General features: G+C 39.0%; 1 protein-coding gene across 3 annotated transcripts in view; it reads left to right on the top strand.

Annotated features, from left to right (window-relative positions):
• Nucleotides 1-14,962, top strand: part of FOXJ3 (forkhead box J3) — an 83,328-nt gene extending 68,366 nt beyond the window's left edge. The window contains exons 10-14 of one of the 3 annotated variants that reach the window (XM_063436581.1): nucleotides 2,268-2,672; nucleotides 5,796-5,867; nucleotides 8,223-8,414; nucleotides 10,154-10,261; nucleotides 13,794-14,962. In XM_063436581.1, the coding sequence (XP_063292651.1) occupies nucleotides 2,268-2,672; nucleotides 5,796-5,867; nucleotides 8,223-8,414; nucleotides 10,154-10,261; nucleotides 13,794-13,993 (977 nt within the window). In that variant the 3' untranslated portion in view covers nucleotides 13,994-14,962. Of the gene's footprint in view, nucleotides 1-2,267; nucleotides 2,673-5,777; nucleotides 5,868-8,222; nucleotides 8,415-10,153; nucleotides 10,262-13,793 lie in introns of all 3 variants that reach the window. The other 2 variants (XM_063436582.1, XM_063436580.1) reach the window with 2 other exon arrangements.
• The last annotated feature ends 402 nt before the right edge of the window (nucleotides 14,963-15,364 follow it).

The raw sequence follows: 15,364 nt of genomic DNA, 5'->3' as shown, positions 1-15,364 counted from the left end.
ACCCCAGGTGACATCTTTGTACCTGCGAGTACATTCTTGTTCATCTTATGCCTTACTATCACCAAGTTAGCAAACGCTGGGTTATCCTTGATAACACTAATACACATTATTTATAGCAAAATGAAACCCAGAAAGTAGGGATGTGGGTGCAATAATGGGACACGTTTCTCATAACGGATGAGCATGCTACCTAGTTTGGCTGGTGGAATATTTCATTCACGTCTGACAGATTAGTTATTTAACCAGTGTTAATTGGGGTGAACAGAATGTGTAAAAAAAAAAAAAAAAAAGTTAGTGATTTTCCAGCTATTAAAAATGGATTCATATCAATAAAATAAAAATTCTACAAACTAGTACCTCTGATTAAAACCCTATTGCAGTTTATAGCTAGTGGTGGCATATGTTGATAGTGGTCCCGGTGAAGCAATAGTTCTGTCTCCCTCCTATTCATCATCACAAATTCCCCCAGATTATTTCACTATACCTTGCTTTTATTTTTATAGAAAACTGTCACCGGCAATCCTTGTCCAGTTTAATAAAGTTATCTGTAACAGACATCACTGCACTAAGCAGTTTGCACGCTGCAGTGCTTGCCCATTTGCATTCGTTTGTATTTTAGAGCACATCTGCTATTTTCCAGGAAGCAGTGTGACCTACATAACTTTTTTTTACCTGTGTTCAGATGTAATAGCACAAAAAAAAACGGTGCCATCGGAGTACGCTATATTAATGAGACATGTTTAAGTCTTCTGTGACCATATGTCTCTTTACTGATATCAGTCCCCAGGGAATGTCTTATTAACCTAAATCAGGACTAGATATACCCAGATCTCTATGGCTTCTGACTTTAATTGTGGACGAATGCTACTACTTTATTCCTGCTGCTAATTATCCTTGTAATCGTAGGAATGAGCAAGCAACAGTCACAGTGCAGTTTAAACCCCTTCATACTGCTCTTTGAAGTTTCATCCTGCCACCAGATCGCATTGACTGTAGCACCTGATGTATCCAGTAATCGGTTTATGGCCACCATTGTCCTTCGGTGTCCTATCAGAGAATGGAAGGGAACATCCCTTCTACTTTTTCGACATATTTACATTGCAGCCAAATACATGAACATGTTCCATTATTTAGCGTTTTCATTTTTATACTTGTTTATCAAATGATGCCATCTGTGACCAAATGTCTCTCTTTACTCATACCAGACCCCAGGGTACGTCTTATTTACTGCCACCCGTTGTTTGCATAAGAAATGTCCCACACCACATATTTTCCTTTTGGACTCCTAAAATCCTTGACAGATCTCAGAATTCGTGTGCTTTTTCTTTATTTATTTAAACCCAGACTTTGTAAAACATCTGTGCAAGCTGTTCTTTTATAAATATATTCCTAGATTGAAATATAAGCTCTCCAAATCCCCCATTCTTTGTGCCAGTACCATCAGAAAGTGCGCAGGCCCAGCAGACTGCTGCCCGGTCACGATCAACCTTTGTGAGATTCTATGCGGTTTCCAAAAAGAAAGTGTTATGGTGATTTGCTGCTGTTTTACGGATAAACACATTGTCTAAACGTTCTTCCATTCTAGCTTTAGATCCCTGTTTAACTCCAGCCCGCATTTGATGTGAAAGACTTTTTCTATGAAAATGCATTTTTGTGGCTGTTGGGTGGGAGTCCTGAACATTTTCACACAATGTGTCTGTTCAAGATCCCTCACAGTCCTTTGGACTAGAATGTGCTCTGAAGTGCTCCTTGTTTATTTCATTTGCCAAACTCTTTCTTTGTCATTGTGGAGGTGAGAACATGAGGGTGGACTGGGGGAAAAAACTGGAGGTTTTAGGTTTTTCTTGCCTTCTAATGTCATGTAAATTCTTAGTCTGTCTAATAGTTCACAAGCTATAAATATGGACTTTTTCAATTGGAAAATGGAGGTCTTCCATATCCTGCTCATGACATCTTCTACACCCAATAAGATGGGTTAAACAAAAAAAAAGTAGTTAAAGGTAACAGAGTAAACCAGCAGTTAGGTTGAATATATCCATAATACCTGCAAGATGTACCATATGTGAGCAACGGGTGGCATACGACTAGGAGTTGCAATTTAACCATATAAGGACACATGACGGAGATATTCCGTCATGCTGCCCTTTTACTACTGATCTGTGTTCTGAAGGGGTTAATGTATATTTTAACTGTGTATGCTTCTGCCCTCTATGCTTTGTCTTGGCAAAGTACTTCTCTGGGTGATATGAATATGCTTTCTTTTACAGGTCTGATGAACATGCCTTCGGAGTCACCCCAGCAGACACATTCTCCTTGCTCTTATCAGCACTCTCCTAGCAGCACAATGAGTTCTCAGCAGCACAGTAGCCAAAATAACCTGACAAACAGCCATGCAAGTAACCTTGGCAACACCGTAGGCGACTCCATGGTTCACTTGACCCATCCCCTCCACACACAGCAGTCTCAGCAGTCCCCGCACATACACCACAACGTTGTACATCATCCGCACACGCAGCAGTGTACCCAGCATACATCACACTGTCACCAGCATAGTCCTCATCAAGCACCCCACCCGGCACAGCATCAGCATCTGCAGCACCACCCCAACCATCAGCATCAGACCTTAGCGCATCAGACATCTCTAACACAGCAGCAAATTCCCTGCGGGAACGGTAAGAGCCTATATATTCTTCCAAAACCCTTCATAGAACAGGGGTAATGAACAGGTAGCGGAGGAATTCTGATAATTCTAATCCCACAATACTAGCATTTTTAAAGAGGATCTGTCTTTTTATTGGGTAGGGTGCGATTTATGGATCCAGTTAATAAATATAACTATTGTGTAAGTTGAATTTAATCATGGGAAACATGAGAGAGAGAGAAAGTGTGTGTGTGATAACTTTTTTTAATTTATTTATATAGTGTTGTGCATCACCTACATATCTCAAGTTAAACTTTGAGAAGTCCCCCTTGTGCACAGAAACTCCGATTATCTGATTTCCACAGCTACCCCATAGTTCCCAACATGATATGTAAATGAGCACAGACAAGCATTGTGGTTCAGACTGCATACTGCATTTATGCAGGTTCCCTTCAGCAGTGGACACTGAATTAAACACAAGATCCCAAAGGATCAGTGACCAGAAACCAACCATGTATTCTTTTGACCTTGAGCAAGACAAACAGAGAAGGGGTAGGAATCTGTTTGAGGTGTAAATATTTTTTTTTTAGTTCAGCTTTTGGAAATTGAGAAATGTACATCTTTTTGTGCTTGGTCTTAAACACTAGCAACACTAAACAATTATTTTAAAAAACAAAATAAAGGAAATCCTTTTAGCTATCCCGTTATGCCACCAGTTTGCCAGTATCACCACAACTCCTAGGAGGGCATGTGAGTTGCTTCAGTGGGTGAAAGGGTTCAAAATCACTATTTGCCTGCACTAGATGCAAACTAATGACTAAATTAGCTCTTAGCACCACTTACATCTGTAGTATAAAAAAAACTGCCACCACCAAGGCAACTTCAAAATAGGGTGCTTTAGGTTACCAAAAAAAAAAAAATTGAAGTTAAAAACTCCACAAAACAGTCTAGTAGAATGTCTATGAAATCAAAATTCTATTGAATAGGTCTCCTTGGGAAACGTAGTTATATACCATTCCATGGCAGAACTAGATTTATTATGAAAAGAAAATTGGTACAGTGCATACATATAAAAAATAGACATTTAATTACACCAACAAACTGATAAAAAGGAGAAAATGAACAAAAAATCCTAGTTACTTTCTGACTTACCGTATATTTTCTGTCCCGGGGAGCTTTGTCAGGAAAGTGTCAACTTACTGCAAAATTGAATTTTACTATTTGCATTGTGCAGAGTTTTGATGTTTGGGCTCCCCACAAAAATGTTTTGGTAGATAACTATATTCTCTGAGAGAGACTACAAATTCCAGACCAAAACCAGCACCATGCTGACGAGACCCAGAAGGTCAAAACTGTACATAGCTGGTTTATGGTCACTGATCCTTTTGGATCATCACCTATACTTTGGTCTAAAAAAAAAAAAAAGCGGTGTTTAAAACCGTGTCCCTTGCTAAGATTATCTGCAGAAGTGCAGGGTGGCCCCTGATGCATATCAAGCTGGGACCTCTGGGATAGTTGTGGAGAAATTATCTCATTTTGTGCCCAAGGGGGACTTCAAAGTCCAGTTTGAGATATCTAGGTGATGCACAACATTGTTTTATCACATAAACAGGTGTGTGTAGGTTTATTTAAAAAAAATAAGATATATATATATATTTTTTTTTTCTTCAAACCCATTGCTCTTTTCACTTGCTAGATGTAAATAGATGTCACTAATGCATGCTATAGCAGTAGTGTCAGCCGTGATGAACACATTTTAAAAATCTAAAACTGCCAACACAAAAATATGATCGTTCCTTTTGAACTATCTGGAGTGTGTGTGTTTCATTTATTTTTTTTGTGGAAGATTTTAGGTTTTCTTATGTGCAGCAGTAATTAGTGGCAGCTGTGATGTGCCTCTGTTTTTTCTTAAATTTAATCAAATGATTGAAATCATTTGCAAATAGACATGTTTGCAGTTAAAAGGAAATGTATAGATCAGTACAGTAATGTACAGTTCAGACATGGAAAACCCTAGGCAAACATTGCAAATGAAGAGGAGGAATGTGAACATTGAGACGTGTCGGTTTCCCTTTAAGGACCAATAACGCTCTTATCCCTGATACAACATGAAGCATGCCCAGCTCACTTAGTGTTAGCATGTCTAGACAGAGTATGAAGGACCTGAATGTTTAATGCAGGCAGCATAAAATGTCTTTTGTCCTTAGGGGGTTTAAACAATGACCGTGGTAAAGAGTTCTGTTATACCAGCAATGTTAAAGGACCACTATAGGCACCCAGACCACTTCAGCTCAATAAAATGGTCTGGGTGCCAGGTCCCCTCTAGTTTTAACCCTGCAGCTAAAAACATAGCAGTTTCAGAGAAACTGCTATGTTTACACTGAGGGTTATTCCAGCCTCTAGTGGCTGTCTCACTGACAGCCACTAGAGGCGCTTCCGCGATTCTCACTGTGAAAATCACAGCAATGAGTAATGCTTTCCTATGGGCGGTTTGAATGTGCGTGCGGCCCTTCCCGCGCATGCGCATTCGTAGCGGACGTCGGCAGGGGGAGGAGAGGTTTAAACCCCTTCAGACCAGCAGGAGGGGGGCTCTAAGGGTGGAGGGGTGGAGGGGGGGGACCTAATGACCCTATTGTGCCAGGAAAACGAGTTTGTTTTCCTGGCACTATAGTGGTCTTTTTAAGTCAGAAAATCACTTTCAAGGGTTATTGACATCAGCCCTCATATGGCTGCTTTGCTTCTTCAGATAACTTATACCATCTGTTCTCTCCGGATCTGACTGATGTTACATAATCTTGTGTTTCATTTAAACATCATGTCACACAGGGACATTTTATACCTTTCAAATACAGAGATGTCAAAGTCTGCTGAATGTGACTGATGTTGTTTTTGCTAATTTTGTAGGCAAGTTAGAAGAATTTACCTTAACCGCGTATTTTACATGATTAAATTCAATCTTACATTATAGTACTAAAAATATTTAAAATATCAATGTGGGCTGCATTTGTCTTATCTGATCTCTAGCAAAATAGATGGCCAATTAGTGATTTATCAGGGTTGTTTTAATGCATCTAGTTCCCAGAAGATGAAACCTTATTATTGATAGATGTTTCCGACCTGTTATACCTTTTGATAGATTGGTACTCCACTTTAGATATGCTGAAAGAAAGCTGCCGAATTGCCAGCAGTGCCAATTGGTCCGACGTGGACTTATCACAGTTTCAAGGTATGTGTCCTTTTTCTTGGTTGAATCACTGCAGCATTCGTTGGCCCATTTTAATGAATTATCTAGACTGTACATCTCAAAAGAACCTTCTCAGAATGAGTGGAGAATGCCTGTACAAATCCATTAAACGGTTGCTACAACCACCACGACCACTTCTGCTTTTTGAAATGGTCATGGTGGTTGGAGTCTGTTTCTCAGCTGCATGTACTGAGATATTTGCATTTGTGTGCTGGGGGCTAGTTACACCCCCGGCACAGGTGACTTTGGCAGCTCGATACTGTGTTCCAGACTGCCAAATGTCAATTATGTGCAAAAAAAACCTGTTGTCAGCGTGCACTGCATGATGGCAATGGACATAATTGCAGAGCCTACGAGAAGATGCATTTTCTTCCTTCCTCCCTCCCTCCTACCATCCCTCCCTCTATCCTTATCTTCTGGATTGGTTCTGCACATTTTATAATACACTTTAGGATAATGTTGTTTCATCGTAGGCTGCCTGTCTTATTTGTCCTTAAACAGATTGGGGTTCCATTTTCTTTGCTTAACCTTCTATTGTGAATACCTTTAAGAAAACACGTGGAAACCATTTGTAATGTGAACCTGTGCAAACTTCATAGCCTGGCACCTTTTGGAGCCGTAGTATTTTCCCAGCAAACAAACTATTCTTTTTTTTTTTTTTTTTTCTTCACTCAAAATTTGGCAGGAGAGAGCCAGACTTGGAAAGATTTCCTGGAAGCATGGATTTGCGCAGGGTTTGCACGTCAATATGTACATTTATGGGACTTGCTCTCCTTTTCCAATGCTTTTCTGTTCTTTCTAAATGAACTAGATCGTTTGCGTACAATAAGATATACAGTGCAATTATTTTCTTAGTATTACTCATTGCGGTTTTAAAGTATATGACATTGTCGCTTTATAGAGCAAAAACTATGCATTGCGCTAGCCAGATTGCTTGGCAGTTTGTAGATTTAAGCTATTTTTACTTAAAATATTTTAGCTTATTTTCTGCTCTGTCTGCATAGAGCTAAAAACTGCAAATATGGCCAATGTATGGCAGACACATGGGGCACTGCCAAGCCTGATATCCCATAATTTCTAGTACCTAGAACCAATCATTGAGTTGTCATGCTCTGATTTATGGGAGGTCAACAAGCTACAGCAATTATATTCATCATAAAATAAAGCAAAAGTAAGTTATACATTGTAGTACCTGCATAGGCCGAGCAAAACCAGTTAATGCTCATGATGCCGAATAATTGTTTATTGGGTTGAGCCTGCTGTCTAGTCTTGTGATCGAATTCTAAGTAGACTACTGCTGCTAGTTTAAAAAAAAAAAAAAAAAAAAAAAATTCAGTTTGTTGTGTAATGATGCCATGTACACAGTATGCTAAATAATTCTTCTTCTGGATTTTCATACGCGATACTGTATGGTATATTATATATACAATTATCGAATCACAGTTTACTATTTGTTCTACAATTCACAATGTGAGAAATATGGCATTTGTCAGACGTAGTGAGTCATTATAGTGATAAAGATAAACAAAATATGATCACAGCAAAACAAAATCCGCTGTGGATGAATGATTGACATTTGCAATAATCAGGAACATATGAGCCAGATTTTAAAGACAACCAAATTATACGCATAGAAGTAGAACAAACAAAGGTAGAAATAAGCAATGAGCAAAAACAGACAACAATAAAAAAAAAATCTCTTGAGGATTCCTAAAACTTACATTCAACTCTCATACGGACAGTTTAGACATCTTAAAGCTGGTCAGTGAGCGCTGGTCTCATATTTTGTAGACCTTGTATCAGATGCTGATACTGAAACCTGCACTGTTGGGGATACCTTGAGAATTGATGTGTGTCACACTGATTTAGCCAAATTGGTTTACAACTCTAAGACCATTTTGAAACTAACTAGATAAACATTTAAACCTCTGTTTCTCCCCGATGTCTTTAATTAATGCATGAAGCCAGATATGATTGGCAAATTCACAGGCACCATGAGTACTGCTGAGTGTACTTGGCTCAGATAAAAATAATAAATGCACACAGATATAATGCTTCCAAGAATTGCCATGTCTCAAAGCTACAGGGTGATGCATCAAATGTCTTCACCAGCCATCCGAAATTCAGTACGTCTCCGTCTTGCCATTTGATATTTCTGTAAAAGCTGACTTGTGGTGACGGGACATATTGTTTTAAGAAGCAACGGTCAAACTCAGGATTTAAAGAAAGTATCTTACCTTTTGGGAGCAACATTTTATGCTCCCCCAAATTCAATTTTTTTTATTTTGATTTTATTAACTTTTTTTCCCCCCCTCAATCCTTGTTTCCCCATTATAGGTTTAATGGAAAGCATGAGACAAGCAGATCTTAAGAATTGGTCACTCGATCAAGTTCAGTTTGCCGACTTGTGCTCTTCGCTCAATAAATTCTTCACACAGACTGGCCTCATCCATTCACAGAGCAATGTTCAGTCTCCAGTTTGCCATGGTAACATGCACACGGCAAAACCCACACAGCACCTCGGATCAGGCAAGTTCTCTATTTTAACAACCTTCCTATGGAAACAGGGGTGTTCAAATTATTGTTGGACTAGAGTACCTTTCATTCTCCCAGGATTAGAGCAGCTGGAGGGTTGTGCTTGGACATCTGTTCTGTAAGCAGAGAATGTATGATTCCAATAAATTAGTGCCTCCCCGCAGCTCTACAGTAATCGATATGGTGCGGTAAAAACTTTAACATGTTGTAGATTTTGTAAAATCGTTCAATGTCCAAAAGAAATTATCCCATGATGCAGACACAGTTCCCATCCCTCATAAAGCTTACATTTCATTCAAAGTTTTATGTACTGTTAAGGACCCCAAAATGCTTAATACAAGAGAATTTTAACGCATTATCTCTTTGAGAACCTTCCATTCCAAGCATATTGCCATTATTGGTTCACAAAAGTTTGATGTTTCATTCAGTTGACCCTTTGCTAACCACATGTACAGTGACCATGCATATTACGATGTATAACAATTTTGCTTTTTATCCCATCATCTCTGATATTTGTGGGTACTTGACTGCACTCACCCTATAATGCTTAAAGGGAAACTATAGTCACCTAAACAAACAACTTTAGTTTAATGAAGCAGTTTTGGTGTATAGATCATGCCCCTGAAGTCTCACTGCTCAATTCTCTGCCGTTTAGGTGTTACATCACTTTTGTTTCTGTTCATGCAGCCCTTACCACCGCTCCCTGGTTGTGACTGACATAGCCTGCATGAAAAAAATCGCTTCTGTTTCAATCTGGTGTTAACTTGCTTTAGATATTTTTTATCTCCTGCTCTGTAAATTGAACCTTAATCACTAACAAGAGGCTCCTGCAACTATTAATAGAGCAAGAGATAAGACATTCTAAATGAAACAGAATTAGTGTAAACATTAGATATCTCTTTACAGGAAGTGTTTAGGAAGGCTCTAGGTCACATGCAGGGAGGTGTGACTAGAGTGCATAAACAAAGTGATTTAACTCCGAAATGGCAGATAATTGAGCAGTGAGACTGCATGGGCATGATCTATACACCATAACTGCTTCATTAAGCTAAATTTATTTTGGTGACTATAGTGTCTATTTAGTCCCCCAAGAACACTGGGCCAATCACAGGGAAAAGACAGGAACACGCTAATACTCCTGAAAATGTCAAAACAGCTAAGCTTTCTTTGTTTACTCGGTTGGAAACTGACAAAAGGGTGGAATGAAAAAGCAGAATTACTAGATTTTTTTTTTTTTGTACATGCAAAGGGTAGCATATTGATAGGCCAGGTGGACCAGCATCTTGTAAATTCATTGGGGGGGACAGAGTGTTTCTCAAAGTGTTCTGAAAAGTGGCTTTTAGATGCCATCATTATTTTGATCGTTTTTATTAAGGTGATCTAAAAAGCGACACTTTTCTTCATAGTAAATTCTTCCTGTTTTTGTCGTAATTTCCATTTCAGAAGATCACCAAATATCTAGTGGCAGACATATTGCACCCATTTTTTTGACTGCAAATATTCCTAAATCAATTTCGTCAGTGAAGAATTTACACTCATTCAAAAATGGTGGTTAGGGTGCAAGAAAAACAGATGGGGGGAGGGGGGGAGGAGGGGCGAAATCTGACATTTAATAAATTGCTCCAAATATTTCCCTAAAGTTAGATGGAAATGTACAAAGCTATAACTTGTAAATGGTTTGGTTTCTTGTACTTAATTTTGTAAAGTCACCTCTGGTATTTCTTGTCGTACAGGAAATGTTTACCTTGATTCTCGGCAAAATTTACCGCCATCAATGATGGGACCTCCGAGTTACCCCCTCATACCACCACCAATGAGCACTACAGGATCCGCCATGACAGGTACATATCGAATACACTGCCTGCTTGGGCTGGTATTTTGAGGTCACAAAATTATATTCTGTTTCTACTGTATAATGCCTGTTCTTTATTCCCTTTTTTTCTTTTATTAGTAGTAAGCCATTGTTATCATACCTTGTTAATCTGCCATATTGTAATTGTTTTGAATTCTGGATTATAAGACTTTGTTTTTATGTTTACAGAACTTCTGTCATTTTTATCTATAAATTGCAAGATCATTTTTTCTAAAGTTTAAAAATGTATTTGTTTGAATGCTACATCTGTATAATGCAATAAGACTCTGCTCTATCTACCACCACCACCACGTATTATTTCTTCCTAATCATTTTGACCTCGCTGTTTTGGTTGAGTTTAGTCTTTTCTGTCTTGAACCTGGTAACTTTTGTTTTCCTACCAGAATCCCCTTTTTCCATTGTCGTACAAAAAAAGCCTTTAATACCGATGTGAAAACAAACTGAAAAGAATATATATTTTTTTTAATCCAGCACAAAATATACAGTCATGGAAAAAAGTATGTACACCCTCTTTAAGTTTATGGATTTACATATCAGGACATAACAATTGTCTGTTCCTTAACAGGTCTTAAAAATGGGTAAATACAACCTCAATTAAATAACAACACGTAACATATTCCACTCTTTCATGATTTATTTAACAAACATACAACCAATATGGAAAAGCCATGTGTGAAAAAATAAGTACACTACATGATACAATAGCTTGTAGGACCACCTTTAGCAGCAATAACTTGAAGTATCAATCTCTCCCATCGTTGTGGAAGAAGTTTGGCCCACTCTACTTTACAAAGTTGCTTAAGTTCATTGAGGTTTGCTGGCATTTGTTTATGCACAGCTCTCTTGGGTCCAGCCGCAGCATTTCAATCAGGTTGAGGTCTGGACTATGACTAGACCGTTGCATTGATTCTTTTCTTTTTCAGCCATTGTTGTAGATTTGCTGGTGTGTTTGGGATCATTGTCCTGTTGCATGACCCAATTTCGGCTAGGTTTTAGCTGTCGGACATTTGACTCTAGAATACTTTGGTATATAGAGGCATTCATGGTCAACCCAATGACTTAAAGATTCCCGAGTTCTGTGTCTGCAAAACAATCCCAAATCATCACTCCTCCACCACCGTGCTTAACAGTTTTTATGAGGTGTTTGTGCTGATAGGCTGTATTTGTTTTTTGCCAAAAGTGGCACTGAGCATTGGGGCCAAAAATCTCTGTTTTGGTCTTGTCTGTTTGACATTGTTCTAGAAGTCTTGTGGTTGGTTAAGAAGCAACTTTGCAAACCTAAGCTGTGCGGCCATGTTCTTTTTAAAAAGAAGAGGCTATCTCCTGGCAACACTTCCAAACAAACCATGCTTGTTCAGTTGTTTTCTGATTGTACCGGCATGTACTTTAACATTTAATATTCTAACTGAGGACTGTAGAGCCTGAGATTTAACTTTTGCTTGTTTTTTTGCCTTTTCTCTGAGCATTGCACGGTCTGACCTCAGGGTGAATTTGCTGGGACCACTTCTGGGAAGATTGACAACTGTCTTCAATGTTTTCCATTTCTGAATAATCTTTATCATTGTAGAATGATGGACTTCTAATTGTTTGGAAATGGCTTTGTAATCCTTACCAGATTGATGGGGATCAGCAATTGAGATCATGTCTGAAGTCTTTCCTCCTCGGTATTGTGTTAACACACACCTGACTGCTCCAGACCAGCAAACTGTTAAAACTTCAGATTTTGTAGAGGTGGTCACTTTTGCTGATGATCAATCAAGGGCATTTGATTAGCAGCACTTATCTGGATGCAGACTTTTTCACACGTCTTCTCCATTTTGGCTTTATTTTTGTTAAATCACGACATGTTGTCATGTATTGTTGTTCATTTGAGGTTGTATTTATCTAATTTTAAAGACCTTCTAAGGAACAGATGATCGTTATTATGTCCAGATTTGTGATACCATAAAATTCAAAGAGGGTGTACATTATTTTTCCCATGGCTGTAAACTTTGTGCTTTATTAAAAAAACATTCTTTTCAAATTGGTTTTCTCATTGCTATTAATAGCTTTCTTTGTACGGCAATGAAATAAATAAGGGGATTCTAGTAGGAAAAAAACATTTTCCTGGTTAACTATCAAGATTGGGAGGCCTAGTCATGGTTTCAAGGACCTTTCTGTGCTTAACCTGTAGGTCTCAGAGCGGGTCCTCCCTTTTGGGTGCAGTTGGGCTTCTGGGTACTCACTATGCTCTTCCTGCACTGCAAAGGGAAATAAAATGAAAAATTGAATGACACACTTGCACTATTCTTTCATGTGGGTTGGTAAATAATGTTTTTCATGTATGGTGAGGCTGCTTGTGGTATAGTGTTTGTGTGGAGGAGGCTGTTTGTGGTATAGTGTGTGTGTGGAGGAGGCTGTTTGTGGTATAGTGTGTGGAGGAGGCTGTTTGTGGTATAGTGTGTGTGTGGAGGAGGCTGTTTGTGGTATAGTGTGTGTGTGGAGGAGGCTGTTTGTGGTATAGTGTGTGTGTGGAGGAGGCTGTTTGTGGTATAGTGTTTGTGTGGAGGAGGCTGTTTGTGGTATAGTGTGTGTGTGGAGGAGGCTGTTTGTGGTATAGTGTGTGTGTGGAGGAGGCTGTTTGTGGTATAGTTTGTTTAAAGGCATCTGTTTGTGGTGTATTATGTGTGACTGGGGGCTGTAGCATGTGTATGTGGACATGTGTGCCTTGGGGTGTCTTTTAGCGTGTCTACTAGGAATTGTAGTGTGTGTATGTTTATAGGGACTGTAGTGCTTGTGTACATTTGCATAAGGGTGTGGGGTGTGTGTGTGTGTGTGTATAGAGGGTGCTCTGTGTGTATGGTACCACATATGGTATAGTGTGTGTTTGTGTATGTGTCTTTTAATATTTGATTACCATAAACAAAATCATACCTCCCCTCAATGTTGTTACTTTCTGATCCCTGGTGGCCCAGTTTGCTGGGTAATACCAGGGCTCCAGCACTTAAGTGCCAATGTTGCCATGGTAACCAGTGGCAGCCCATTGATTGGCTAGAGCTTAGTACACAGCTATTCATGTTCTGCCTCTTGTGGAGGTGCACACCAGAAGCTGCATCTAGGCATTCGAGTGGGACAGACAGCATGGCACCACACCCAGTGGCACACTAAGCACCATCAGTCCGTGACATTGTGTGTGGCAAGTCAGTCGACTTCTGGTTGTGAGCTGTGTTGCCCACTGTGTGCCCCTGTTACCATGGCGCCCTCTGCAGCTGTACACCGCAAATGCTGGTCCATTATACACGTGCTGCTTAACCCCTTAAGGACCAAACTTCTGGAATAAAAGGGAATCATGACATGTCACACACGTCGTGTGTCCTTAAGGGGTTAAAGTGGTGTCCATGATCATGTGCCTGTAAAACATGGTCCATTCCTCAATGTTTTATATTTTCATTGTATGCACTTTTTCAATTCCTTAACAAATCTAATTTTGTTTTGTTTTTTTTTGTTTTTTTTATAAATAGAAGCAAGCTATTTATTTCCTTCTTGCAAAGAGGAGTATCATACAAACTGCAACCACCCTGACGTCATGCTTTGTAATTTAACAGGACATCACGGAGTAATGAACCAGCAGCACATGATGCAGTCCCCCAACTTCCACATGCGCCGTCCGCTTCCTGCAGATGACATTCAAGATGACTTTGATTGGGACTCTATTGTATAGCACTATTAAAAAAGTGATATTGTCTTGTTAACCCCCTCGTGTTCTTGGTATACATGACCATGAATGTGATCCGAAAAGGTAAAGAAAGTATCCAAATAACAAAGCACTGCTCTCCTTGTTGACTTTGATGACAATCAGAATATACTTAGCAGGATAAATTAAACGAATGCTTTGAGTTGACGTGTACAACTTGTCCGTACCCTTGGTAAGCTGCAGTCGCTCACTATCGTTATGTGATTTAGACAGCTTGTTCAGCTTTGTGTTAACTAATGTTGACCACAAGTGCAACACTGAAATCTGGATAAAATCTCTCCCCAAGCACAACTATTAGACTATCGATTTGCATTTCAATCCTTCCTCCATACTGCAAAGTGGAAAACAAGCATTTCTGGGACCCTCTGTCCCCCTGTATGTTTCCCAGTTTATTTATATGGTCTGTTAATATTGTACTTTGTATTATTTTGTGAAGGACAACTGTTCGTTATATTTACACTGCCATTTAACCGCGCAAGCCAAGCTAAGAGGCGCCCTTCATTTTTTGTGCCATAAGAGCCAATAACACAATTTTGATCTAGGTCAGGTTGCAGTTTGGCTGTAGGTATCTTGGGTATTCATGCAGTCAAGGGTTTGACATTTATGAAGGCTAATGTAACAATATAGCACGTTACATATAGTGTCATATTTTGCAACGACCTTTGACGTTGATTGTAAAAAAAATAAAATAAAAAATATTTGTGCTAGTCCAAAAAAAAAAAAGAAAAATTATTCTATGTTTCATTTTGTGCCTGCTAGTGATTTCCAATTTTTTAAACCGATACCCATTGACGGTCTTTTCATACCAAGAATCTCACTGCTAATACACATGCCCTCTAGAAAAGCCATGTGCTTACAATGTTAAAGGATTTGATTTGTAATTTTAGAAAAGTCTCATCTTGTATTCTCTTGTATGCTGTGGAATTCTGTACTGTCTTGCCCTGGCTTATTGTTGATCCAAAAAGGAATACAGATACCCATCGGAGGTGTTGAGCAATTTTTAAGATCAATATGATGTCTTGTTGTGGTCTAGAAGTCTCTAATAAGGTTTACAGTTCTGTATAATCCCTTTGTGGCTTTAGTTTCACCGATAGGAATTGCAAAGCCTAGTCTGCATGTATATCTCTAGGTGACCTGAAGCCAACTCTTAACCTCACGGTGTTTTGACTTAATAGGAAGTAACCATGGCACTACCAGACAGTTTTATATACAGGAAATTCGCTTTGAAACCTGATCACAAAATGCCTCTGAGGTTTTTCGACTCTGTGCAATATTGCCATTGCAAAATAATTCTATATGTTTACATTTTTCTAGATCTTTGAATGGTTTCTTCAGTCG

Source organism: Pelobates fuscus, chromosome 11 (assembly GCF_036172605.1).
Source record: "Pelobates fuscus isolate aPelFus1 chromosome 11, aPelFus1.pri, whole genome shotgun sequence".
In the NCBI taxonomy this organism is placed as follows: domain Eukaryota; kingdom Metazoa; phylum Chordata; class Amphibia; order Anura; family Pelobatidae; genus Pelobates; species Pelobates fuscus.
The sequence above is the reverse complement of the archived record's forward strand: the minus strand, read 5'-3'. Positions and strand labels throughout refer to the sequence as shown.